Source organism: Ciconia boyciana, chromosome 2 (assembly GCF_034638445.1).
Source record: "Ciconia boyciana chromosome 2, ASM3463844v1, whole genome shotgun sequence".
Taxonomy (NCBI): Eukaryota; Metazoa; Chordata; class Aves; order Ciconiiformes; family Ciconiidae; genus Ciconia; species Ciconia boyciana.
In genome coordinates this window covers 143735121-143762818 of record NC_132935.1, presented here as the reverse complement: position 1 = coordinate 143762818, position 27698 = coordinate 143735121, and the positions used below count along the sequence as shown (strand labels likewise).

The 27698-nt window shown below is 37.1% G+C and overlaps 1 protein-coding gene across 2 annotated transcripts in view; it reads left to right on the top strand.

Annotated features, from left to right (window-relative positions):
* PTTG1IP2 (PTTG1IP family member 2) overlaps nucleotides 1-26613 on the top strand; it is a 31901-nt gene extending 5288 nt beyond the window's left edge. Inside the window, exons 3-7 of one of the 2 annotated variants that reach the window (XM_072854297.1) lie at nucleotides 3857-3965; nucleotides 7906-8014; nucleotides 11625-11690; nucleotides 18112-18158; nucleotides 24983-26613. In XM_072854297.1, the coding sequence (XP_072710398.1) occupies nucleotides 3857-3965; nucleotides 7906-8014; nucleotides 11625-11690; nucleotides 18112-18158; nucleotides 24983-25032 (381 nt within the window). In that variant the 3' untranslated portion in view covers nucleotides 25033-26613. Of the gene's footprint in view, nucleotides 1-3856; nucleotides 3966-7905; nucleotides 8015-11621; nucleotides 11691-18111; nucleotides 18159-24982 lie in introns of both variants that reach the window. The other variant, XM_072854296.1, reaches the window with a different exon arrangement.
* The last annotated feature ends 1085 nt before the right edge of the window (nucleotides 26614-27698 follow it).

Here is a 27698-nt window from a genome sequence, read left to right as displayed (position 1 = left end):
GTTGATGTTAGACTTGTCCTCATTTTGCAAGCAGCACTTATTTAAATTTCCATCTTATACAAGGGCTAGATAAACTAAATCTTATGTGGCTAAAATGGCTTGTATTTCTTGTATGCTGAATAGGAGAACTGGGAAATTAATGTAAATAAACTAGAGATGCCCCAAGCAATGCATTTAACTGAGACAGACTGTATCAGTGCTTTGTAGATGTTCAGATATGTTGGCCCCGTCCACTGACTGCATCAGACTGTAAGTGCTTAAGACTGCCAGGCTAGATCTCCATTCTGGTAGCAAAGATTTCCAATGAGATTGCAGTAAGGCAGACATTTAAAACAATAGAATTTGTTTCTCTGTTCTTTGTTCAAAACCTTTTTAGCTCCACAATAAGGATAGTGATAAGTATGCAAAGGTGTCTATCCCTGCAGAGCAGAAGAAACTTCCATATTTAAAGTGAGAGATTGTTTTGAATTCTAACTTCCGATGTCACTGAAAAGAAATATTTCATAAGTCTTTAAGTTACATAAGTTACTGCAAAACTTCTTCAGTAGGGAAAATTGAGAAATATCTAAACTTCCCTGTTTTATGCTTGTCTTATGCATCTTTTGTCTTTTTAAATGGAAAAATATTAATTGCCTTGTATTGATGTGGTTATTGTGTGTTGTCAAACCTGTATATTTCTTGTCATAAGCATGTCATTGTGTAAAGAACTCTTCATCTTCAAAGTATAAAGTAGAAAATGGAAACTATGGGTCATTAAAGATGAAATGTTCAGCACTACCACCGGTGTGACTGTCACTTCAAATAAGTGCTGCCACAGATAGATGAGCACAACTTCTGTTAACCTGAGAGCTGTGTGTTCACCTTGTGAGAGAAATAAATCCTTTAGCTATGTTTGTGTACTGAAGACACTAAGAGTTGTAGATACATTATTTTCAGACTCTGTCAAACCAGTGACAGTGTCCAGGCTTGTTCTGGTGACAGAATGATGGATTATTCAAGGCAACTGCTTCAATAGCATCAGTGTTAACCCTGAAGAAAGGAGTTTAGACTTGATTCAGACAATTCGCACATACATTAAAAAAAAGGCTACAGAACAAAGCCATTAGCATTTGCGTAAGCAAAGAATTGCTGAAATTACTTTAACTGCTTCAGTAGAAAAAAAAATCAGGTTTTCATATTGGTGATAACATAGATAGCAGCAGCAGATAAAAATGAAAATTAAACATTTGGTGAATAGATAAAACCAATTCCAAACAAACCCTAAAAGGTAGTAATTTAGTTCAGTTAAATAGAATTATAATTCAAAATGCTCAGATTTTGTTTATCATAATTATAATTGGGTTGGTCTTTTGGGTTGGTCTTTAGAGTTCATGAATACCTATTTTCTTGTGATTTTTATCAATGAGTTTTGAGTGGTAATTTTATAGATATGCTGTTGCATTTCATCTTATTCCTTACAATATGGTACAGTAAAAAATAAGACATAAGGGGTTTGATTAGAGCTGCTGAATCCTGAAATACAATTTACTTTGAAGACATATTTACCGCTATGGCTAGCAGATTACCAGGTGTATTAAAATTTGAGAACTTTATCTGTTACCAGATAATGTGTAAATATCTATTGATTAACCTCTTGAGAGAGTTTTCTCTCCATGTTTCTAACTCCATATGACAGGGTGTAAGACATAATACGTAATGCAAGCACGAGTTAAAGGTAGGACTACATTTTAGAATCTGTGTGCATGTGTAGAGCCTCAGCATTCTGGAGAATTTTCCAAAGTCTCACTTTTAACTTCTGAGTAGTCTACCAACACACTTTTCCCCTCAGCTATTTATTTTTGTCATTCTCATCTTTGTCCTAATAACAAATGTACGGAATCTAAATGCTTGTGGTAAGTGGATTTTAGGCAAGGTAGGCATTAAAAAAAAAGAAGCTTAAGAACAGCTATAGGAAATTATATGATCAATAACTATAGCCAATTTTTTTCTGAAGGAAAGGTGGGGATAACTTGCATACGTCTATCTGATTATAGAGGAAGAAGCATTAATTTTGTGTTTGTAGTTGCTATCTTATCTCTTAATACTGAGAATGTGCTCTTAAAATGAGTGTGGACTGAATTAATGATGTTGCACTTCATTATCCATGTGAGACTACTAAAATAAAGTCAGTGATATCCATCAGAGTGTGAATATGGTTCCTAGCATACTCTGCAAAGGATATATGATTTACCTCTAAATAAAATCTTTTCAGTCTTTGTTTTTAGGTTATATAGATGAGAATCGAAGTTAAGGAAATGTTTCAGCCTTGGGTGTTTAGGCTTTTTTCTTTTTTCTAACTTGATTTTTACAGTTAGCTCAATTTTTAGCATTGGGAATGAGTCAGTTGAAATATTTTCTTACTTCAGCCTCTGTACCAATCAGTAGCTGTACCAGGTATTGCCTTTTGGGCTACACACATTTTTAATAGTTACAGGCAGTAGTCTCCATCAGAGCAATATAGTTGACCTTTTTGTGCTCCTAGTTGTCACCAGCAGTATAGAGTCATTCAGGTTAGAAGACACCTCATGAGACATGTAGTCCAGCCTCCTACTCAAAACAGGGTCAACATTACATTCAAACAAGTGTAACAAAGACTTTTAGTTTGCCCCCTATTAGTCATTACTTTTGAACTGTTAATTCTTATTAAATAATTGATCCAACAAAAATAAACATGTTCTTATCTAACATCCTTGGATTAAAATTAAAATTTAGGAGGGCAGTTTTTTTGCAAAGATTATTCTGCCTTCTCAATTATTTTTGTTGATGTGTCTTTATGGGTGTGTTTGTCTTGTACAGTCTACCAACTACAAAATATGAATAAGCTTTTCTTGTCTCTTTCTTCACTTCTTTCAAGAGAGCAGAATCTACTACAAACAGTTTCCTTTGTATTTAATGTTTTCTAACCCTTTAGAGCAAGGTAACAGACTTTGTGCAATTGAGGATGTATGACAGAGACGTTCTTGATAGTACTGTTAGATAAAGCGGATGAGCTCTTTCTGGAATGAATCCTAAAAAAAACCTGTTCTGTCAAGGATTCCTTTTAGTGTCACCCAAAACTACTTCACTGGTTGAGTTGTGTGGTAAAGGAATTTTGAATGAGTACCTATTTTAACAAATTAAAAACAAAACTTAAGCTTGATGCTTAGCAGTGACATAAAAAGCAGAAATGTTGTGCTGGTATTGTAACTATAATACATGTAAGAAATTTTAAATTTTAAAAATATCCAGATATGTAAGTGTGCACAATTAAGGTACCCAATGTACTTTGCAACACGGATTGGATAAGGCTGTATCTTTTATTACCTTGCAGCAAAACGTCCTGTAGAATTGTAAGGGTTCATTTTTTTTTCTTTCTGTTAATAGTCAAATATAGGGCTGAAGTAAGATTATAAGTGTATTTGTATTCATCAAAGATACCAGGTGTTTTAAAATTCTGAACAGTTGGCTTTCTGGTTTTGTGTTTGTCGTTAATTTCAGTAATTCGAAACCCAAAGCCATTTTATCCTCAAGTATAATACAGAGTAACATACAGAGTACCTCAGTATGTTCCCAAATATTTTCAGGCTAGTTTAAATATTGCCTTTATTACCTATAAGTACAAAATGTACTTATTCACAATTCAGTTTAGGCTTACTTAGGAATTGTACCAGGTTTTATACTGTAGGTTTTATCTGTAGGTTTTATACTACAAAGTACTTTCAATATAACTGTACAGTGCTGTACGCACTTAAGAATTCTGTCTGTGGAGAGGAGCACTAAACTGTAAACTGTTTTTGAAGATCAATAATTTTGGTTTTTTTATTTTTCTTTTGCACAGTGCCTTTGGTGTTACACCAACAACACTTGTATTGATTACCCTGTAAGAAGCATTCTTCCACCATCTTCGTTATGTTCACTCTCAAATGCTCGATGGGGAGTTTGCTGGAGTAGGTACTAATTTTACGTTTGCTGTAGAGAATTATTTATGAGTATGATTAGATTAAAATAAGACTAACACTTACTAGAGCTGTTTCCTGGTAATTTATTTGGAGGGGTGGGAGGAGGAGGCAGTGCTTATGATTTGAAACCATGATCCCTAATCTTACAAAACAGTCATTGCTAAGGGTTCTTTGTGAACAGCCAGGATAGTTATGCTGGTCCAATGGCTTTAAAACATTTACTGTGTAGTGAAGTTCTGTTGATGCTAAAGCCTAGGCTGGGAACCAGTGATGTTGGAATGTTCAGAGTATTTTATGTATGCAGTCAGGATTCACCTGTTTCTTAAACCATACTTCTGAGGTACAAAGAAGTAAGATCACTGCCTGTTGACAAAGGGCAACCATTCTTACCTTTTTAAAAACTTCTTAAAATGTTGGATGATATGCCTACATCCACAGTTTTTCTAGTATATTCCAGTGGCAGCAGTGAACCAATACCACAGGAATGGAGCCACCCAAAAAATCTTGAATGCTGTTTTTGCTTAAACAACTGAAAAGACAGTGTGGTCTGTGGGTACTGAAGGCAATGCAGTTAAGGTTAAAAAGGAAGCTGCAGAGTGCCACTGTAGATTGTAGTGCTGCGTCATTTCATTGTTCTTAGATTTCCGTTTGCTTTGCATTTTGTATTATAAAATACAGTACAGTGCTTATGCTGCCATTGGGGTGAAATCTTTGGAGCTATTTGTGCAATACTGTGTATACAGATCTAGAGTCAGAATAGACTGGAACAGAGAACAAATAAGACATTGGAAAGCTTGTTGTATGAAATAAGACTACATCTTCAGTCCAGCAGAACAAGGCTTGCTGCTTTCTATGTATTTGCTTTCTCAGAACACTGGGAGGCTAAAGGACAAAAACAAGTGGGGATAACTACCAGTGACTATGTTAACTCTAAATTAGAAGAAATTTATCACACTTAAAGCAGTGAGATTGTGGAGTAGTCTTTAAATGAGAGTAGCAGAGGTAGAAGGTGCAGGTTTCTGAACGCTACCACTTCATATAATCTCTGCAGACCGAGGGACTAGATTGGACAGTACAGGAGAACTTTACCAATTCTTTGTCCTTACAAGAAGGGCTCTGTGTTTTGTGAGATAAAGCATTTATGGTTAGACTTTTGGAGTTTTTCTAGAGCTACAGAAGTTATATCATTTCACTGATAAGGCACACTTTTAAGGAAATTGGGCTTTCAATATTATAGTAAATGCTGTTACTATGAACTGTTAAGCAAACTTTTTTCTGGAAGTGTGGTGGGTTGACTCCTGCCAACAGCTAAGTTCCCACACAGCTGCTTGCTCCCTCTCTTCCCTGGCCCCAGTGGGATGGGGGAAGAAAATAGGAAGAACAAAAGCAAGAAAACTCATGGATTGAGATAAAGACAGTTTAATAGGTGAAGGAAAAATGGGGAGAGGGGGGAAAAAAAACCCAAGCAAAGGAAATCACTCTCCATCTCCCATAGGCAGACCGATGCCCAGCCAGTCCCCAGACAATAGTCACCTTGGAAGCCAGATACTCCCTCCACTTTTTTCCTTTACCTCAGGTTTTATTGCTGATCAGGGTATTATATGGTGTGGAATATCCCTTTGGCCAGTTTGGGTCAGGTGTTCTGGCAGTGTCCCCTCCTTACCTCTCTGATCTCTTGCCTACCTCCAGCCCTACTCACTTGGGGGAACAGGGCAGGTGGGGAGAGAAAATCTTTATGCTCTTCAAGCCTCTTCAGTAACAGCCAAAACATTGGTGTGTTATCAGCACTGTTTTAGCCAGAAATCCAAAACACAGCATGATACCAGCTGCTGTGAAGAAAGTTAACTCTGTTCCAGCCACACCCACAATGGAAATGCATTTGTGCTGTGTCCTTTTGCAAAGCAGTGATTACTGGTATCTGTTGATACTAAGTATCAGTGTTCTTGGTGTTTACTCCTGCTGGTGTTCTTGGAAGTTTACTCCTGCTATAGAAATGGCTTCTAGCTTTGGTGCCATTTGTATTTCTAGATTGAAGGCAGCTTAAACAGAGATGGAGCACATTCTCAGTGAGAAAGGTAAAAGTGGAAAAAGAAAAAAAAAAAACCAAAACAACAACCAAAAAATCCACATATGCATTTCCTTAATAGATTTTTTACAAATTATATGCTGCAACATGCCATGGGGACACATTAGTCTTATTGAGACTGTCCCCTTCAAGACACAGCAGGAAAACTAATTACCTTGTGAGTGTGGTGGTGTTTTTCCTTTTTGCAAATAAAATGAAGGGATGAGTTTTGGCTCAGTGTTGCTGAAAATGAAGCTGAATGTTGCAGCTCAAAGTCAAAAACAAATGACTGGCTTCCAGTTACAATTTTTATGGAATAAGACATGTTGACAGATTATTAACCAGCAGTGAAGAAAAAAGAACAGTATAGAAGCAATGTAATACAAAGTAGCTTAATTGTATTGTTTTCATGAATAATAAGCAAATGAAATGGATAGTGGAGACAGGAATGCAGACTGAAAACTGAGAATCTTTTTCTGCACTTTGTTAATAGGTTCAAAATATTTTTTTGCTTCAATTAAATGGCATTTAGAAAAGTAAATATATACTTTAAAAAAATTAAATGGAGATTAAAACCAAAAGTTTTTACTTCAGAATGAAGTATATTTAATTGCTTGTAACTTGTAGGGGAGTAACGGAATGAGAGATGTGGTATGGTAAAATGTGTTACTTTCAAATTTACATGTTCAGGATTTACTTGTGTATTGTAACTAGAAACTATGTATTATAAACTGTACCCAGTAAATTATAACACACAAGCAAAAATGTTTCCTGGGATCTAATCTCTGGCAAGATCTGTTAAGTATATTCCTTGGGCAGATGTGAGTTGGTGAGATCTGTAGAGAAGTAACAGACTCTTTGCCTTGTGCATGTGATCTGAGAGGATAGACCCTCTGAACTTCACTTGCTAAATTTGACTGTCTTATCACCAGTACCCTGAAGCAGTAAAAAGTGCATGTGCAGCTTCTTTGTGTTACTGCAGCAGCATAAAGCTGCTGAATCTGGCAGAGTTCAGAGGGATTTATGTGGGAGAGAGGAGGAGACAACTTCCCTGCCCCCTCCCCATCATGCTTTAAAATAGACAGTGTGGGGTATGTGTGGGGAGAGGTGTTTAGTTTTTATTATCTTTGTTGGTACAACTTCCCTGACTGATTTAATTTTGTCCTTTGTTAGGTCCTTTAAATAAAACTCCTCAAAGTTGTGTCTATAGTGTTGCTTATATCACCCCTGTTTCCTTTCTTCTTGGGCCTCACTCTTTTCCAGGACATCAGGTTTCTGATGCAGCTACAGTTGTTATAGTGTATGCAGTTAAAATAATACACACACCCCCATTTGTTAATCACTCTTTGGATGTAGAAGATTACTCTCTGTGGACATAGAAGATGACTTAGGAAGTTTTATGGAGAGTTTTATATTGGCTCCTTCAAATCCTTTGATATTGTTGTCTTATTTAATTTTAGTCTTTCTCTAACTGCTGCATGTAATGTTTGTACATTGATGCTGCATCTATATGACTTTTTTTGTTTGTGCTGTACATTGGCTAAGATTGTGATTGGGAGGACAGAACTGTGGAATCACACCAGTAGATATATATTATATAAAGTATTACAGGATGGCTTTTAATTATTTGGTATATGTAAAGAGCAATTTTACTTAATGTCTGTTTGGTGTGATTATGCATAGTAGCAAAATTCTAATGTGATATCATGAGTTTTAACTGGGGTAGTTGCACAGAGCTGTGGTTTTGATTTTATTTTTTTTCATACAGAGGTGAAAAAATGCTTGGGAAGGAGGGGAAGAATTATCAGAAAGACAAATGTTAATGCTGGAGTCTAACAAGTTGAATATATTCATATTTTTCAGTAAACTTTGAGGCTTTAATTATTGCCATAGCTGTAGTAGCTGGACTCATTCTGGTGTCCATAGCAGTCTGTTGCTGTTACTGCTGTTACTGCAGAAGGCGTTCCAGGAGGTAAATACATATATTTGTTTCCTTTACTAACTTTGGGTGCTCGTCTTCCCTACCTACCTACAATTTTCACTCTCCAGTATACTAAGAATCTTTTTGTTTGGAAGTAATTTTGGTCATTTTGTTTTATTTGAGACACAACCAAAAAAAGAGGTGTTTATTGACAGGCAGTATGACACTAGAATTGATGCTGGAATGACACTGAAGTGATTGTATTAGTGGTAGCATCACAGAGATGTTCTTTATGTTCTTCTACACTTCTACATTCTACAGTTCCTTATTAAGATTGGACACAAAATATTTCAGTGGCCAAATAAATACTTGCTTCTTGTGATAACAGAACAAATAATTTCCTTCAAGGCAAGCTCATGGTACAGCAAAAACGGACCAAGTGGGTAACAAGTAACTGGAGTGACAATGTCCCACAGCACTTGGTATCCATGCTTCAGAGTTTGCTCTAGGATCTGTCAGCAGACAGTCAGTATCTAAGTGATTAGCTGTCTTTGCTAATGCAACAAAATATTCTAAATGTAAGATGATACTTTTTTGCTCTAAGATATTAAGAGTGACTGGCTTATTTTCAAGTAAAGTAATACTGCGAAAAGTAAGTGTTTTAGATCTTGGAGGACTTGTAAAACTTCTTTTTTTTCTACTGGCTTACTTCTTTAATTGGCTAATATCCTTCAAAGGGAGGGAAATAGTTGATGAGCAGCTAAAATAGGTAAGCCAGTGCTTCCATGGGAACTGATCAGTGCTTATTCCCTAATGAAACACCTGGAAAGCCTTGTTTATTGGGACAGCACAATATGCTTCCTTGTGTCACTCAGCTCAGTTTTCTGGACAGTGTAGCTTCAGCTAGCTCTGTTCCTTTTGTCCTTGAGTGCCACTCATGTGAACAAAATGTGGACCTTATTTCTTGATCTGAAATAATTTCTATACGCAAGTACATGTAATTCATTGTTCTTGTTTGAGGGTTGTTCTTTTAAAGAATATATGTAGCTGTACAGTGTTTAGTGCTGACCTTCAAGCCAGAGAAATATGGTATATCTGTGGCTTTCAAAAAAGGAGAAAACAATTGTAAATAACATGTCATTCCCTTTTCTTTTCCCTGAGGAAGATGCGTGCACCTTTTCTGCTGGTAGATTGGTCTACCAAATCTGTCCTAGTGCAAAAATTGATAACTCTTTAGCCCTGTGCTGATAAGCCCTGAAGATGTATAGAACTGTTTTAGATTTTATGTAAGATCTGCCAACTTCCTCTGCAGAAGAACTGAGTAGGCCCCTGTCGCTGACATGCCAACAAATGAACCTTGATTCCTGTGAAGAGAGAGATTTGTGCCAGACTTCAGTTTTAGTAGCTAAGTCATCAATCAGTACTGTAACATCTAATTCCAAAAATAGAGGGTTAGTTGAGAGTCATCTTATGCCAGAACTCCAAAGGTGTCAAGCTTAATCTTCTGACAGAGGATTTAAAGGCCTTGTCAGTGGGGTCCAGCTTATTTCAGGAGGATTCAGAATGTATTATTACACTGGAGCCTGATATATTACTGGCTTTAAACCCACTGATTCTCAGCAGGAATTCTTTTGCTGTCTGCTCCCTCAGTTTGGGGACTCCTTTTCCACAAAAGAAACTTTTTTTAATGAATTGAAGGAAGGAAAATTTGTAGAAATGTAGTATTAGATCTATTTTACTGACTTCTTACACCTGAGATCTGAGACAATACATGTAACCTTGTTTTGCAGAAGCATCAGTATTCCTTCTGGGAATTTTTAAGCTGTGGGGTTTCAATGTTTAAGAAGCCAGCACTTATATTTGCCTTGAACACAGAGAATACTTAGGTGCATTAATTGCCACATCAGTAATGCAGCTGGCTCACCTGAGTCCATCCCTGCCACAGGAACTATTGGTGCATTGTTTCAGTTCATTATTTTTATCCTGTGTTTGGACTTTAAAAGTCTGGTTCCATGTACTTGAGAGATAACTTTTCATGAAACTATACTAAATAGACTCTCTTGAACTTCTTCTGTTTAACAACCCCTTTTTAAAATTTTTATAATTTCAGACTTTCTGAGTTTTGAAGAAAAACCTCAATTCCTTCAAAGTGTCTAGAAAACAGAAGATATTTAATGCTTCTTTTAATTATAGGGAAGAAATATATTTTCTGAGTCCTATACCAGCATTTTATTGATTTGGTGGGTTTGTATTTTGCAACACCAGTGTGAAGTGAATAACTATTACATAGTTATAAGACAATGGAGTCTTCAATAAACTAGTTTTGCAGAAGGATGCCCAAGAATGGGAGCTTCTAGTCTTCCTGGACATGCTAATATGGGGAATTGATTAGTTTGAAAAAAGGGTCTAACATAGTTTTCCAATAAAAGTGACCTGTTGTATGCATTTCCTGCTGCTAAACTCCCCCAAGATTTTTCTAACTCTTTGTATGGAAACAAAAAAGGAGGAACTAGAGAATTTGTATGTAAAACATTACATGGATTCTGAATTACTGGATTGTATTTAAATGACTAAGATGTTCAAAGACATGGATGGACTGATTGAGCAGATGGAAAAATTGAGTTCAGATTTCCAATTCTGGTATTTTAGAGTTTTGTATCTGTTAAAACATTTGACATGCTATAATTAACCACTGGATGTCACTCTTGCTTAACTTGTACGTTGGTTGCTGCAGATGTGTGGTACTATAACTATCCATTTCTCTATTGGCACATGCGTTAATATTGTAAATATTAATATTGAACATCTTCAGATAGTGCATTCAATTTGAAAAAGGATTAGCACCTGGAAAAGCATGGCAGGTGTCCATTCACTAATCCTGAAGAATTGTCATTAATTCTGTCAGAAGAAAAACCCAGACAAATATTGTTTGGCATTTGATTTAGAGTTCTACAATTCTTATATGGTATATCTGATGGCAAAGTGAAGCTGAGCTTTCTCCAAGGCAGGTCACAAAGCTTAAGTGCATGCATTCAGTAGAGCATATCTGCACATGCACAGCTCGGATGTACTGTGTAGGCTCAGCATTTCCCAGAATCACACAGCTGATGTGCTCAGGTAAATCGTTGCTCATTCCAGAACAGGGAAAGCAGCTGCCAAGACAGTTCATGGAGACTGCTTTCCTGGGGGCAACTTGAGATTGGATAGTGATGGTTGTTGGAAAGATAAATTGTTCTGGCATCAAAGGCTATGAACCATCAATCTTCTTCCAGGGAGCAACAATGGACTTAACTATGCATGTGCAGTATGCTTACTCTAAAATGGGGTGTGACGTGTGAGGGAAATGGCAAGTAGGACTCCTGCTTCTGGAACAGTCTTCAACCTTTTCCTAAGAGACTTTAAATTGTCCTGTGGAGTCTGAAGCGCACAGTGCTACAGTGGGTGAAGCATTTGGGTATTATAAAATGTGAAAGGGTAGTTCTACAAATTTGTCAATTACACTTATTCAGCAATGAAATTTTACATGGCTGTGAAGAAGTATCTCAGTTCAGACTATAAATCCTTTTTGAAAATAAGTCAAATGACTAAACAGGGATTGCCTAGCACTGAAATTGCTTTTTCTTCCTCTTACGCTTTCCTTCCCTCCTTACTTTTCTAGTAGACCAGATGAAGAAGAAGAACGGCTAGCTAGAAAGAGAGAGGAACGAAGACTACAGTCTCTTCAGAGGTAAGTCTTGACACTTTGATATATAGCTATACGCTTCCTGGTGATATAGGAATATTCTGCCCTTCTAAGAAATACACGGAGTACTCAACAGAGGCATTATGGAGTTAGACATGGCAATGTCAGGTTTTTACAAAACGGGGCTTATTGTGAGATTTGCGAACCTGATTAGGAGCCTGTATTTCCATAAGTGAACAGGGAGTGAATAGGTTGATGCTCACTGTGGCAGGTACAAGTGCTCTGTGCCAGCCAAGAGCAAACAGCAGGGATGCGTCTGAAGTCTTGCCTAGTCTCTCCTGGACTGCTGCCTGTCTGTGGCATGAGTTAATGCCTAAGTGAGGCTGGGATTCAGAGGCAAAAATCACTTTTTGAATTCATTTGGTAACTCGTTCTTCTTTTAAAATCTGGCTGGGAAAGGGAGAGAAGTTGATAGTGAGATACCTACTAGAAATCTTGCTCAGGAAATGGAAAACTTTGGCTCAGATCTCACTTTAAACTTAATCCCACATTTCCATCCTTTCTGTTAAAGCTGTAGCACAGTGTAGAAAGAAGTGCAAGAGTCAGCAGTGATACAGTGCTGCTCAGTGAGAACAGCATTCCTTCAGATGTAGGTTTTTATAGCTCAGTTCTCCAGTGACTCTTCATAGTTTTTACATTATTCTTTAGATAAACAGTTTTTATAGGTAGGACAATGATACCTGGTACAAGCCCAGTGTGCCTTTTGAATCATACTTCCTTTCATGGTCTTTATTTTGGAAATTAACAGTGAATTAGCTTCAGCAAGACAACAGGAGGGTCCTAACCAAACTAATGCTAGGCTTGGAGCTGTGCATTCAAACCTGGTGTGGGTTTGAATCCCCATAGGCTGTCAAGGAAATTGATCCTAGGTTTGCCACTTCCTGGTTATGTTCTTTAAATACTCAGCTGCTAAGTAACAGGTAGGAACCTTCACTGCCTTGCTGGTGCCTGCTGTTTTCTCCTGAACTCAGACTCATTGTCAATATGAGCAGGGACTGCAGGGAGCAAGGCATACTTCCAGATGAGGCCACTTGGTGAGCTTTTGCATGAAGACATTAAGTTTCTCTATTACAAATGTGCATAAGAAGACGAGGTAGGTGGGCAAAATGCTTGGTTTGCTCAAACATGTTACGTTTCTGACTGGGCACAAAAGTGAGAACCAGTAAGGTTCTCTTATAGATGTACCACTGTTGCTCATGTCTCTGACTGGCAGGAGCTGAGAGAATTGCTCGTCTTAACTCCATGCAAATGTGTTTTCTGATTCTGAATGGCCAGGTTATATAAACAACTACAGCAACTGTTTGCCCTGAATATGACAATGGTTATGGCTCCGAAGCAGGCATTGTGATATTAGGAAGCAGATTAGATTCTTTTGTAATGGGTTAAATTGATCCTTTGCCTTGTACAAAATTCCTAAACTTGTTGGCAATAGAAAGAATTAGAATAGGATACAATGGGGATGTTTAGCAAGAAAGAATTTTTCAGGACTTGAGTTAGTTCAAAGCTTGGATGGTTAGTTTTGTTTTTGTGACTTTGGGTTTTTCTAGAGTTATTACATATTGGCAGTTTAATATATCTATTTCATATTTCTGCTAGCTGTGTAATACAGTTTAGTAGCTTTTAAACTTACTGAATTGTCTTTGTTCTGCAAAATTTTATTTTTCAGAGTTACTGTTGCAGTAATGTGTATTCTGCATTTGTACTTATTTAGGAAAGTATAAGCTTAAAGGTAACTTTCTGCAGAGGGAAGATGAATTAGATGTCTCGTAGTGTAGCTGAGCTAAAATTACTGTTTTGAAAATATATGTTTTTAAGTGTAATGGTAATTTAACCCTTTAGATTGTGTGTAAAGGCATTCTACTTCTGATGTAACTGCGAGCTGCTGATGGAAACAGCATTCTTACTTTTCTTTCATGCCCAAGGCACAACATTCCTTAGCTTTATGCTATGCCAAATTTATTTTGCAGAGAGCTATTCATGTTTCTGTGGGGTTTTTGAGGTTTTTTTATTGTTGGATGAGTTCAGTGAGCAGTCTCAGCATGTATCCATAAGATTGCTGGGATCCACAGGATGCAAGGACAGCATGAATCCAGGGATGAGAGAAAAGCAAAGAAAGCATTTATTTGGTGACAGAGTAGAAAACAATACTTCCCTTTTCACCATTACAAGGTAGTGTCAAACTTTATCCGAGAAGAGAATGGATGCAAATTTGTTTTCATAAACGTCTTAATTCATGAGCTGAAAGTGTCATACCTGAATGTGCATAGAAGGGTAAGAAATAGGTGGCCAGTTTAGGAACTATGCTCATGCATAGTCGTACCACACAGTTTCTCAGATAAGTGATGTTGAAGACTTGCAGTGGATCAGAAAAAAGGGAAGTTTTCCACCTGTTAATCCACTTCTAACTAGTCATGGCACAATAGGCAGAGTGCTAGTGTGAAGGTGATGCTTCTCCTGTAATGCTTTTGTTCTCTTCTAAAGAGAAGGGATTCCGTGAGGAATATCAACATTTTGTTTTATGTCAAAACCATGTGCCTTGTCATGGTGAAATGTACATCCTTAATATGCTACATTGTTCAGTTAAATCAACACTTATGTTTATAATAAAGCAAAGGCTCATGACCAATGCACAGGGGTTGATTGTGTACCATAACCTTTCCACTGTGACTTGTGTATTGACTTTAAATTCTTGGTACAGTTAATCTGTAGGAAGTCTGATACTTCTGGAGTGTAGGGTTTTCCGTGTGCACACAGAGTAAGCGGTGTTGCACCAGGCAATTAGCAACACAGAGCTAAGACCAATTCCATTCCTGAATTAAGCCTAGGAACAAGGATCACTGGGAGCAGACTGTTCCACCAGAATTATTGCTGCAGCCTTAGAGCAGCAGCCCTCTTTTCTAGCTTGTCTCAGGAGTGTGTCTGTGAAACAGAGAAGCTGTTCTAATTGCAGGAGAGAGCTTAGCAGCAGCCCTGGGGTATTTCCCATGTTCTAAACATGCATACCTATTGTGTGGCTGGGGAGGGATTGGTTGGGTCATGGGGAAAACATGAGGAGTAGGCCACTTCCAGCAACCAGAACACCTCAACCTACCCACTGCTTGCTTCCTGTAAGTCCTTAGGGGGACGAATTGCTGGCTATAGAACAGACTAATATCTCAATGAGCCATTTTTGACCAGCAAACTGCAGAGGAAAACACTGTATTGTGCTGTGTGGTCTTTCCTTTCTACAACTTGTGAAGTTTTCACATAGTTTCTGAAAACAGCTGGATAGATACTCAGATAAATAGTGTGGGAGGAAAACAGGCACAGCATTGACCTTGTCTGTCTTTTTTTTTTCCTGTCACCTTATATTTCTTTTCTGTGGGATACAGCTATCTTGTATATAGCTGTTCAGATCAGTTGGCAATGGAAGGAGAACAGGACTAGCCTGAGCTTCATTTCATGGTTCCATTAGTGAATGGTAAAAACAAAGTAAGGCGACCCAAGTTGCATAGCATGTGATTTTTTTTTTGCAAGCTTCAAGATCCTTGGAGCACCTAGTATTTTCTGGCTTTTCAGGTACACAGCAAAAGTCTGCTTTGTTTAAAATTTGTGTTAAAATTCAGTTTATTACAGATAGTTAGGAAGTACCTTTTGGAATACCTAGATGACTGAGAGTGAAGAGTAAGGGTAATGACATTGGCCCTCTGCTTGTCTTCAAAAGGAAGAAACTAGCTGTCACATCACTGAGAAGGTTGAAAATCACTGATGATATGTAGAGTTTGCACTTAGTGAGGGGCAGGAGGGGAAGGAAACCTGGAATTCAGTTTTTGACTAATGCTGAAGGAAAACAGGTCATACTAAATTGCATAGCTTTAGTCCTTTATTTGACTTCATGTCATCCCTACCATGAAAAATAATTTTTAAACATAGTATCAAGTAGTGAGTCTCTTTCTGTACACTCATTTAACTATTTACAGCTGCAAATGCATGGTACATTTATATATTAGATTTATATAATTTATAAACCGTTATTTATGTGTTGGAAGTTGATAAACCAATGAAAAGCAATGAGATCTTGAATGAGATAAACTGTCGAGTATAATTTGGTAGTGTTACTGGAAAGGGAGGGCAAGGAGGAGGGACAGGGAAAGAGGATTGCAGTTCATTTGTGAAGAACCAAGTATGGAAAACTATGATGTGAATTGTTAGTATTAGGAAAAATACTTTCTCAGCTTACAGCAGTGGGGACAATTTGCATGAAGAGCCAAGAACTTAGTATACAGAAGATGGAGTAATAGCAGTAGTATTAAGAAACAGAACCAACTCTGACTGTAAGGTGACTTCAGTTGATCGTAATGTAAGATGTGAACGGTGCAGCAAGCCACCTCTGGGTGGCTGATTCAGTGACTACCTGTTCAGAATTGCCTGATTCTTCTCAGATATACCTAAGCCTTAGTTACTGTACAAGGATTTAGTCATAGGTGATATGATATAGTTGTGGCTGCCTGTCAAAGTTCAAATGTTTCACAAATATTAATGGTTTTACCCTTCAAACTTAAACAGTGTAAGAATTTTAGATGTTTCGTTTGTTTTGTATAGCCTAGGGAAGTATCCTAAAGTTGTTCTGAGGTTTAAAGCCTACACAGCCTGATTCCCCCCTCCCCCCCTTCTTAGGCAGATACCTAGTGCTTTCTGTGTTCAGGGCAGATTCAGACTGACTGCTGAAGTACTGAGATTTCAGTTGAAACTGCAGCAGTGAGTCTTCATTATTTCAGACAGGGTATGCAAAACAATGAAGAACATGCCATTAGTACTACCAGTAAAAAACCCCTAGTTTCAGGTCCCATAATATCACTTGGAAACTATACAGAAATAAGGACTGGCTTTATTCAGGATAAGGCTGCTTTAAGCAGAATCTATTCTGTTCCTGAGATCCCTTGCCTCATACAATGTCTTCCTCTTATGCAACACAGAAAGCAGGAATCCTGTGGTCACGTTACCATCAGTAGGTAAACTTGGCTCCTCTTCTTCCTGTTCTTTTCAACCTCTCAGTCCTGACTTTCCTCCTCTACATGAATTTAACTTCATCACCCTGATTCCCCAGTTCCTCCTCCTCCTGCAGTTTGGCCAGGTTGCTTTGTTTCCTATGCTGCCTGGGCGGAATAGTGGAAAGGGATATAAGGGAGATAAGTATCTTGGAAATAGTAGTGGAAGGTTTTGAGTCAGTCTTTCTTGGTTTTCTCATCATGCTTTATCTCTGCACGCTTTCCAGAAGTGTAGTTGCAGGGAAAGGTCGGTTCAGCCCTTCAGCTCTGTAGGAAGCAGGATAATTGCTTCTGAGGACACACAGGATCTGATTAGCAGTAGGAATTGTTTGGAGGTGGAATATGCATAGGGCAGATGAGATCTTTGGTGAATTAAGCTGTCAGTGCTTAACAGCTTTCTGCTGAATATGTGCAAATTAGAATCAGGTGAAAGTCACAACTTGTCTAACTGGGTTGAATTTTGATAGGGGCGACAAACAGTGTGGGTTTTTTCATGTTAGAGGAACATTGTTTTGCCAAATTCTATGTCCTTTCCTCAAAATATACGGATCCTGGATCATCCTAGTGAAACAGTTGTGTAGAAGCTTTTTTGTTTGTTTTTAAACTAAGCAAAATAGATGTTCCCTTTGAAATATAGGAACATTATCTGAGGAATGATGGAACAATTTCCATTTAAAATTCCTTCATTTTTCCACCTTCACCTTTGCAAAGGGGAGGAAGGGGAATAAGAAATTGACTTGTCAGACACTTGGTTTATGTGAATAATTAAAGTTTGGCAATATTACATAGTCTTAAACAGTCTTACGATTAGACAACATAGAGGTATCCAATTTTTATATAGCACAATATTTTAATTTATTCTCTGCCTGGATGCCATGCTGGATTTTAGAAACTAGTAGTTTTTACTTACAGTTGCTGTACTGCTTAAAACAGTAATATACCTTGAACTATTATATTGAGTTAGGATTCTGAAACACTGTATTCACAGCTAAATTTTACCGTTGTGCTCCCTGCTGGAAAGCATTAGGGAATCTTCCAATATTGCGCCTTGCTTCTTATGTATAGATGAATACCTCTGTGTCTGTATGTGTACATATATGTGGACACATTATGTATAGAAAAAAACAATTTTTTCTTTATGCTTGCAAATATATCTTATTTTGACATTATTGATTAGTGAGAAGTTATAGGGAATCTTATGGATACATAAAGTGTATACAGAAATATAAGATTATATAACTGATTAATATGTTTTTTTTAAAATTTGTAATTGCATACTAATTTAAAAAATGCTGTCATCTCTTCCAGATGTAATTATCATATTTTGCTTACAGCTCAAAACAGTCTGAATGTTCTTCTGATGCCTTTATTTGTTGCAGGAAACATGAAAGAAAGCTGAAGCATGATGAAATACGTAAGAAGTATGGTATGTGGTAATCTTGTTTTGATACTCAGTATCTAAATTGATTCCTTTTTCCTAATTATTATTAAAATTCACAGCAGAAACAAGCTGCTTTATGAGCAGCAGATGTAATCAAGCCCAGTTTTTCCTACTGATGCATGTCTTCTGTCACCTGAACACCTGATCTCATCACTGTTATGCCTCTGTTCTCTTCCTGCACTGACTTTGCCACTGAGCAAGAGACAATGTGCTGGATGGGGTGTTTGCTTGGGGTGGGCATTTAAATATATTGATTAAAATAAGTAGTTCTTTCTGTCTCATAATAAATAAGAGTACTGATTTGGGGGAGGGGGGTTTTTTTCTTGAACTTGACAAACCAATCTAGTCGAAATTGGCTAGTAGACTTATGGTTATTGAAGGAGGATAGACTGACTAGCAGATAAAGCTTTTTAAATCAAGCTTAAAAAAGAAGGATGGGGGATGCAGCCTAACATAGGGATTAAAATTGTTGGTTTTTCTTTGTTTTTAAGTGGAGCTGTGGTCCAGTAGGAGAAGCATATCGCAAGACTGTAGGACCTGCTGTGTTGTATAGGAGGCTCTTATCTAGGCTTGTCAGTGCTTGCACTTCTCATTTGATTTGTTCATAGGGTTAATAGTACTGTGTATTCAGAGACAGATATGCTAAAACTGTGCTGCACTTTTTATTATGCAAATTGCAGTAATGTCAGAGAAGGTGATTCTAGGGGTCTGAACAGTCACTCAAAACTGTTAATTTTCATCCTCTTGTTAAACTGATTGGCAGAGTCTGGGAATGCCTTCATGAATCTGCAGCCGCCTGCCCTTTGGCTGATGCAGAAGTGATACAGACAATCTCTATAGGGAATTCTCTGCCTGGGGAACATTTGCAAAAGTATGCTCCTTTGCTGGAATGGAGGACAAATTCACTGAAGCTTGAACTGCAGGAGGAAGAATGTTGTAGAAACTAGAAGTAACTTTTGTTAAACATCAGTCATGAACTTCAGTCCTGTGGTATTTTATAGGATAATTGACCCTGTATCCCAACCACAATTCAGTTTCAAGGGGTTGGTTTGAGTGGTTGACAACAATAGTCCAGATTTTAAAAACCAAACAAAATCCAAACAGCATAAAATAACACACAATTTTTGTGTTTGTTTCTCCTTAGAAGAGACCTTAGAGTCAATCTCAACAAATTTGAATCATTGGGATAGATCTGGTGAAGAACTTAAGACAATGGCTATGTCTCCAAAATAACATGCAGCACTCTGTACAGATATACATATAACTTTGCATCTCCTTGAGGCAGTGCAGCAGGTCCTGAATTCAGTATAGCAGTTAGTGTATCAAAGCACTGCACTGGGGTTAAGTGATGTTTCAAAAGGCTGTATTGAGTTATATTCTGCTTGTGAAACTAGTTCACTTGTCTCTGGATAGTCCTACATTTTAGTGAAGACAATTCTCTCTTCAGTGCTTAGCTTTCAGACCTTTGTGGAATGCTTTGTTGGATCTTGTTGGAGTACTTGAGTTTCCTGAGGAATATAACTGTAATTCTGTGCTTCTGGAATACATACAACAAATTCAACAAATCTTGCTTGTAGCTATGCTATGCATACAGTCATATGAGAGCTAATGTTATTTTGCCTCCACTTGAAGCATGTTAGTCTATCAATGACTTAATTAGAAACAAGTTCATACATTCACTGTGTTAATGGAAGGTGTACCTTCTTATAAGGAGTAAGGCATATTCATTTCTTCATGCAGTTAAGTTTTGTAATGCAGATTACCTGCAAAAGATCGTAATTCAACTATAAAACTTAAATTTCAATAGCACACTTCTATAATAAAGTTTATTTATTAACAGGTTTGCTTTATTGCATATTCAAAGATTAATTTATATTATCAGATATATCTATTTGAGGCCTGGATTCTCATAATTCATTTTTGTCCTAAAGAGAAACCTAACTCTTACATGAATAGTTGGCACATACTGAAAGGATGTATGTAACTGAGGAAAAATGAAGGACAAAATATGTATAAATTCTGAAATCCCTAAATATTGTTGCTGATGTATATAGTTTATATTCTGATAATATACAGACAAGTGGTTGTCAAAATAATTCAGGGAGACATAGAGTAAGTCTTGCTATAGCCTTGGATCTTCTGTCTTCATTTTTCACTGTCTAGTAAATACATATGTTAGCATATTAAACATAATCTAATAAAAATTGCTGCAAATAATTATGGAGACAGTAGATGATTTTACGCTCTTACGCACTGCAGAGAGGGTTCTCAGTTAAGTAGGCATGGATGAGCAGCAGAATGACAATGACTTTGTTAACCTGACTCTGTAGATTAAGATGATCATGCCTGAAATTTCAGTATTTGGTTGGCTTTAAGGGAATGCCTTTTCCCATTTTATCCACCAGCTTTCCTTACCCCATTTAAATGGTAATTACACATTTATAATGCATTGCAGGTGTCACTCTAGCCAGAGTCCTTTGGGAGCATTGGAAGCAATAGAGAGCTTTAGCAACCAGGAATACACACTTTGAACTGTTGCTTTGTTGCACAATTTGATAGTATTTTTCATTTGCTCACATATGAATGCAATATGATTACACAAATTATATGTTGACTGTTAGAAAATTTTAAAGTAGAATTCAGAGTACTTTGCAGCTTGTGTAGTATACAAAGGAACTACAATTTAATTGCTGCTGCATTTGCTGCTATTGTATGTTCGGTATAGCATTACTGAGAAGCTGCTTGCTTTATTTTAGGATTTTGCCTGGTATTAGTGGAAGGATTCTATCTCTTCATTTTAACAAAATCATTGCCTTTCATGATTTTGGGCTTTCACACCACTTTGCTTCAGTTCTGCAAAGGTTTTGATCAGCTAATTTAATGATATGTAATCCTATCTCCTTTATTTTATGTGAGACGTTGATTTTTATATTCAGTAGTTTGTCACAGTAAATGTTCCTTCTGTTCAAGATAGATGTTTTATCCTGACCTCCTTTAGTGTTCTGAATGCAAAGCAGGGAAACTTTGTATTGCTATACACTTAAAGCTATTTAGTTTGTATGTTAAGAATAGAGTTGTTAATTTGAGGGTTAAAAATAAAGAGGAAAAGTGTAATAAGGGGTGAAGATACACAGCATATCACAAACTAGTTAATTTTTTTTCAGTGTATATGGTTTCTTCTAAGTATTTCACTTGCTAATTCTATTTTTGGGCAGTGCTGATATGTGATGAGGGTCAGATCTCAATGACTGAGAAGCTGCATAGTTAGCATAGTATATAATATAAATTAATATGCTGGAAAGATATATTAATTTCTTACAATTGCATTGCCATTTCATACATATTAGGAGGCCTCATTAGTTCATACAAGCTAATGAAAGATACTTGACTACTATACCTCTCAAATTTTTGAGTGTTTCTTAAATGCTGCTAAGTAGGTCAAATATTAACCTCAAAATGAAGGTAAATAGAAGATATTAGAAGTTCTTGTAAGTGTTCTGTGTGTCAATATTCAAGTTCAGCAGTAACATGTTAATGGATTTTATTGCAAATAAGACTCCTGAACCTACAAACATCTAGTTTCTCTGAACCTGTAACTGTAAATTACAAGTTGGGTAGTAGCTCTCGTGTCAAATAGGAAACAGTCAAGAGTCAACTCATGTCTGGTTCAAGGCAGCACATGAGCTTTAGTTGAACCAGACATGCTATCCAATTAGCATAGGCTTGCAGCTCCTCTGAGTGTCACAGCTAAGAGCAGCTGTGGCAGCTGACAGGAGCTTTTTGTCATGCTCCTTTTTTTGGTATGTATCTTGATTGCTTTTGTCCACTTACTGGAGCCTGATACAACTTCTTCAGTAAGAATTGGTGCAAGCAATGAGCTGCTGTGTCCTTCTTCTCATTTAATGTAATCTTACGATGTACTTAGAATACTGAGGATAAAAGAAATTTAAACACTGGATGCAGATTTGAGAGCAAGGTCTATCAAATGTTGTAACCTCTGCGGTTATCCTCATTTAGAAGGAGGGCTTGCCGTTTCTCTTGGAGTACCTTCTTTCTGAAGTCATGACCACAAATACTCACACTGGATTGACCCATAGTTCTTAAGGCCTGTTTAGTTCCAGTATTGTACAATAAAACAGATCAGAGAACTTTAAGTTAAACATACTAATGCATGATTGGTGGTAATTCTATCTGTTCATTCCTAAACATAATTCAGTAAAACTAAAGCAAGTACTACTGGGAATGGCATTTGCAATAACAAGTAAAAATGACACATTCACTTGAAATATGGGGTCTAGTTATATAAAATGGCTTTTGGCTGTGTGTTTTGGGGCAGGGGCAGATAAAAGTATATTTGCTCCTCAGAATGGTATAGGACAAGTTTATCAGGAGTCTTACACCATCCTCTGATTAATTTGAAATTGGCACTACTGGATGTAGAACACTGTTTCCATTGGATTTCAGCTGTTTAAGCTGTAAGAGAACAGTGTCTAGTGTTTTACTGTGCTGCTTTCAGACCTATGAAGTGTCAAGTATGCATCTTGAATGAAATATAAGACATAATAAGCACTTGCCAGACTATATAGGGAGAAGTATGCAACATAAGTTAATTTTGTCAGGGAACCTGGTACCACCTCTTGCCACTTCGTGCAAAATTTTTTGAAGTGTGGTGTCTTGATTTCTAAGTGGAACTTAATGAGTGCAGGGAGTTTATGCAATGTCAATTGTAATAAAAACATGTTCATTTCTAGTACTGTTGCTAATTTTCTGTAAATGTTGTGTAGATGTATTTGGAAGGGGTGAAATACAGAGGTACTACAAAAATTTTTGAAAATTGGACTACTCGGTTGTCTTTCAGGTAACTAATATATTTAGGATCCATAGATCCTAGCTGTTGAAGTATTAACATGTCTGGAGGAAGGAGGAGGTGGTCTGGAAATAAAGTAAATGTTTCTTCTCTGTATTTGGATTGGGGTTGTATTAATGCAGGAATGCTACCTGAAGGCACTAAAGGTTGAATGGTAGGCCAAGGATTAGAGCTTTTTTTATTGTGTGTTAACTTGTCAGCTAGAGTAGACTTAGCAAAGAGTTGTAATGTCTGTTTAAATGTGTGAAAGGTAAAATTAAAATTTGAGAAGTAACTGCTATATAGAAGTTTAAAAATATAAAATTCAAGATCTCAAAATGTTCTAGATAATTCTTGACAATGCTGTCATCTAACCATATTCTTATTGCACAAATGCTTAAAAGATTATTTTTTTAAAAGCAATTACAGAAAGGAGTAGTACCTTTGATGCTAGGTACTATACCAGGTAAATAGACTGTATGTCATGTTACCTGGCTGAAGCTTTATAAATGTGACTGGTTTACCCCTTCTTTGACAAGTAAGTGCCATTACTTGAGGGCTGGCTTGAGGGCTGGTTTTGATTTTTTTAACTTTTTACAAATTGACTGCTTGTAATCTTGTCAATTTGAGCAATTACAGGATTTTTTCATACTTACTCCTTAATATTTGCTGTTCCCTATCAGGTAGTTAGTTGCAGTTACTGATATAATAATCACCACTAAGCAGTTGTACTTCTTGATTGACATCTTAAAATAACCTGGTAGTTCAAAAGAAGTGCAACAACTGCAACAAGGTAGACAAAAGTATAGTCTGTCTTCAGTGCCATTAGCTTTTGAGTTTTGGATGGAACAGTTAATGTTCAACATCTGTGCACAGGTGCATGTGAAAAAGAGGTATAGTATGAAAAGGTCTGAGGGGAGTTCTTACAAGATTTGGCAGTGACTAGAGTAATCTTTCTCTTCTGCTATTGTGAATCTGAATATTTGTGAATTGGAGTTGTTTGGCTTGGCTGTCTTCTGTCTCCAAGCAAATGAGGTAGAGAAGAGTCCAGGCCTGCCAGATGTCAGTATAAAAATCTTGGTAGAAAAGATAGCGGTAGTGTTCCTGTTCTTTCACAACAAAAGGTCAGCCTCTGGACTCTTATGGGACTCCTTTATTTTCAGTATGCACTTCTGCCTAGCCCAAATCTGGTGTGTGATTTAAAGTCTCTTTGAAATAATTGCTGTATGGAACAGTGATTGCTCAACTAACCCTTACAGAAGATGGTATGAGTATCCAGACACTCAGCATAATTGGATGGCTTTGCAATACTTTCTGTGGCAGTATTCTGGTAAAGTCATTAAGAATCTTCATGATGGAAACATACTGCGACCTGGATTAAATGATGCTCTTGTTCTGGTCCCCGGAGGTTTTAGTGCATGTAGAAGTTATCTTCATTTGTTCTTAGAGATTATTGTCCTGTTGCAGAAATGCTGTAAGTGGCTGAACGTGACAGACAGTTGTGTATAATCGAAGTAGAACTAAGAGTAGCAGCATCTTACATTTTAGAAGGATGGTGATCTTATAATAACTTGAATTTATAAACTGGCCAGTCTGAATCTGGTCTTCCTGAGCCATCTCTATGCTTAGACTTTTGTAGACGACTCTCTCTCAAATGCATTTTGTAGGGTATACCTCACAATTGAGAAATGGTTTTTCCGTAAGAATTTTTCGTAGAGAAATGTTGTCTCCCTGCTAAATCATGAAATACCTATTCATGATTACAGTCTGAGAAATGAGTGCTTAAGAACACTTTCAATGTATTATTATACTTGAGCATTTGGGTAATAGAGCAACTACTACAAGACAAGAATTGCCTTTTGGTTTTGTTATATGGAGTACCCATTGGAGTGAGGTCAGTAACTCAAGGGTTTTTGTAATACTGGTAAGAAAATGATAAATGCAGTTCTGTTTTGTTTTACAGGTCTTCTCCAGGATTCTGATAATCCATACAGCAGATTTGAGAATGAATAAAGCTGAGCACCTTCCACTAGAGCTGTAACTCCAGAATACAGGAAGATAGTTTGTTTTCATTTGCCATTCAAGCTCTTTTTTTTTTCCCCAAAGGTTTTTTCTTGGTTGTAAAACTAGGAATGGATAAAGACTTCATGAAATACATGTTTCTGTCTTCTTCTACCTATATAGAACTAACTTTTTTATAAATGCTTTTGGTTGTTGAAATGTTTACTGATTTTTTTTTTATGGTGACATTTAAGTGTGAAATACTATCTTTCCTCCTCTTAAAACTGTATTTTATTACTTGATGTAGACAGCTAATGGTTTCACAATCATGAGTTTGAATTCAGTCTTAACTGCCACTTAAACAGTTGTTCCCAGGTTCCTAAATAAATATTTTTCCTTACTGTATCTTTTTTTATAAAAACAAAAGGCAACATGGAAGCATAGCTTCACACAGCAGAAATAACTGATGTAGGTATTGATGAGAAAATACACCAGGCACATTCATCTGTATTCATATGTGAGAACTGGGTGGAGTTTTTTTGCCTCTGAAGAAAGATCTTCAAGAGTGTAATGTCTAAGGGTTGAGAGAGGGGAATATATTTGTTTTTGAAAAATTCAGCTCAGTTGTGGAAATGTTAATATGTACTTTGGATATATCACTGATGTGAAAAAAATTACTTCAGTTAGCAAAATTGGAAGGTCATTCTTGAAATAAAGTTATGTGTGCCTAGATTTAAGAAGAAACATCAGCCTGTGACCACTTTCTTCTGTAAGCTTAATCTATAATTAACACCCCCACACCCCAAAACGTTGTTAAGATTCTGCAGTTTACCAGGGTTGACCCTGGTCAGCAGCTAAGTTTCACCCAGCTGCTTGCTCCCTCCCTCCCTACAGTGGGATGAGGGAGAGATGGGAACAGCAAAAGCAAGAAAACTCTTGGGTTGCGATAAAACTTTAAGTGATGAAAAGGAGGGCGGGGGAACAACTCATGCAAAAGTAATCACTGGACCTCTGTCCACCCTCCCCTCAGTTTTTATTGCTGAGCTTGATGTATGGCCTGGAATATCCCTTTGGCCAGTTCTGGCCAGCTGTCCCACCTGTGTCCCCTCCCAGCTTCTTGCCCTCCCCTGGCCTACTTGCTGGAGCAGGCAGAGTGAGGAAAAATGAAACCTTGATGCTGGGCAAGCAATGCTCAGCAAAACCCAAAGTGCTGGTGTGTTATCAGCACTGTTGTAGCCACAAATCCAAAGCAAAGCATCATACGGGCTGCTATGAAGAAAGTTACCTCCATCCCAGCCAGACCCAGTAGAGTAAGAAAGCAGTATTTTTTATCCTTTTGTTGTTCTTTTGATATTTCCATAATGTGATTTATTTCCTCTTTCTTCTCAGAGGTGTTTCATTGAACACTTTTACTAGCTTACCAGTATGATGCAACAAAGAGCTCTCCCCCAGTCTAATGCAAGTTCCCATTTATTCTGTACACTTTAAATAACCTCCCTTGCTGTATATTATCTATTAAACAAATGTACAGTATTGAAGATGTTAATGTTATTTTTATCAATGTTCCTAAAATAAACACTTCAACATCTTTAATTTGGTTCTGTTTAGTTCTGTTCCGTACAATTTTAAATTAACTTATTTTAAAAGTAGTGATCAAGTATGAGTTTAGGAGAAGGGAAAGGATGCATTTTTGCTTTTGCTGTTTTTCTGACAGAAGAATAAAATCTTAACAGGACATAGGTATGGTGGGAATTAAATCTTGCCTGTGGCTGATGAAGTGAATTGCCATTCCTTCCAGTGCCAAAGAACCTGCCTCTACTTAAGCTTTAGTAACTATCACTTACCGCTGATTTTGGTACAGTGTTCACTGCCATTCTTTCACTGTGTTTATCTCTGTAAACAGTTTCTCTATATACAGTTTCTCAGGAATTTATATTAAAATTTTCCCAGTTCCTGAATCTGTGTTGTAATTAGTGTTAATGGAATAATGGTCCAGTTTCCCTTTTTTCTTTTTTTCCTAACTCATATTTAGCACTTTGTTAGCAGGCACTGTGTTTAATTTCATATGTTTCTTCATCTGTCAGCTGTTGTCAAGTCTGAAGTATTATTCAAATGGCTGTCTTTGAAGAATGATGGTCTGTGATAAAAGTGAGTTGATAGTGTGGAAATAAAACATGCTGATGGTTTTCCCTGGAGATAACTTTTGCAAAAATGATGAAGGTCTGCCTGCTGTCTCACGACCCAAGTGGTGACATTCCTGACTTAATAGAAAAGCATTTTTCTTCAGCACCTGCTACAGTATCTGAAGGGCTGTCACGTATTCTAACAAAAAGGGGGAGGAGGGACAACCTTTCTTACAGTTTCAAAGATAGTGAAGTACTTGGAGAACCAAAATATTTTGAGAATATGGAATGTGTTGCATTGCTGGAGGGTAGTTGTGTTACATTTGAAGAGAAGGTTGAGTGAAATCTGTGCAATCTTACACACCATGTTGGCTTGTCATTCCTACGCCACAGTTGTGGGCATCAAAGGGTAACAACTGTGGTCAAATTTATCTTAACCAGACTTACCATATACTAAGCGCTAACTTTATAGGGTAGGCTATAATTTATACAAAATGTCAAGCTGGACATCTAATACTGTATAATTTTGCTTACACATTTAAAGACAGGACTTAA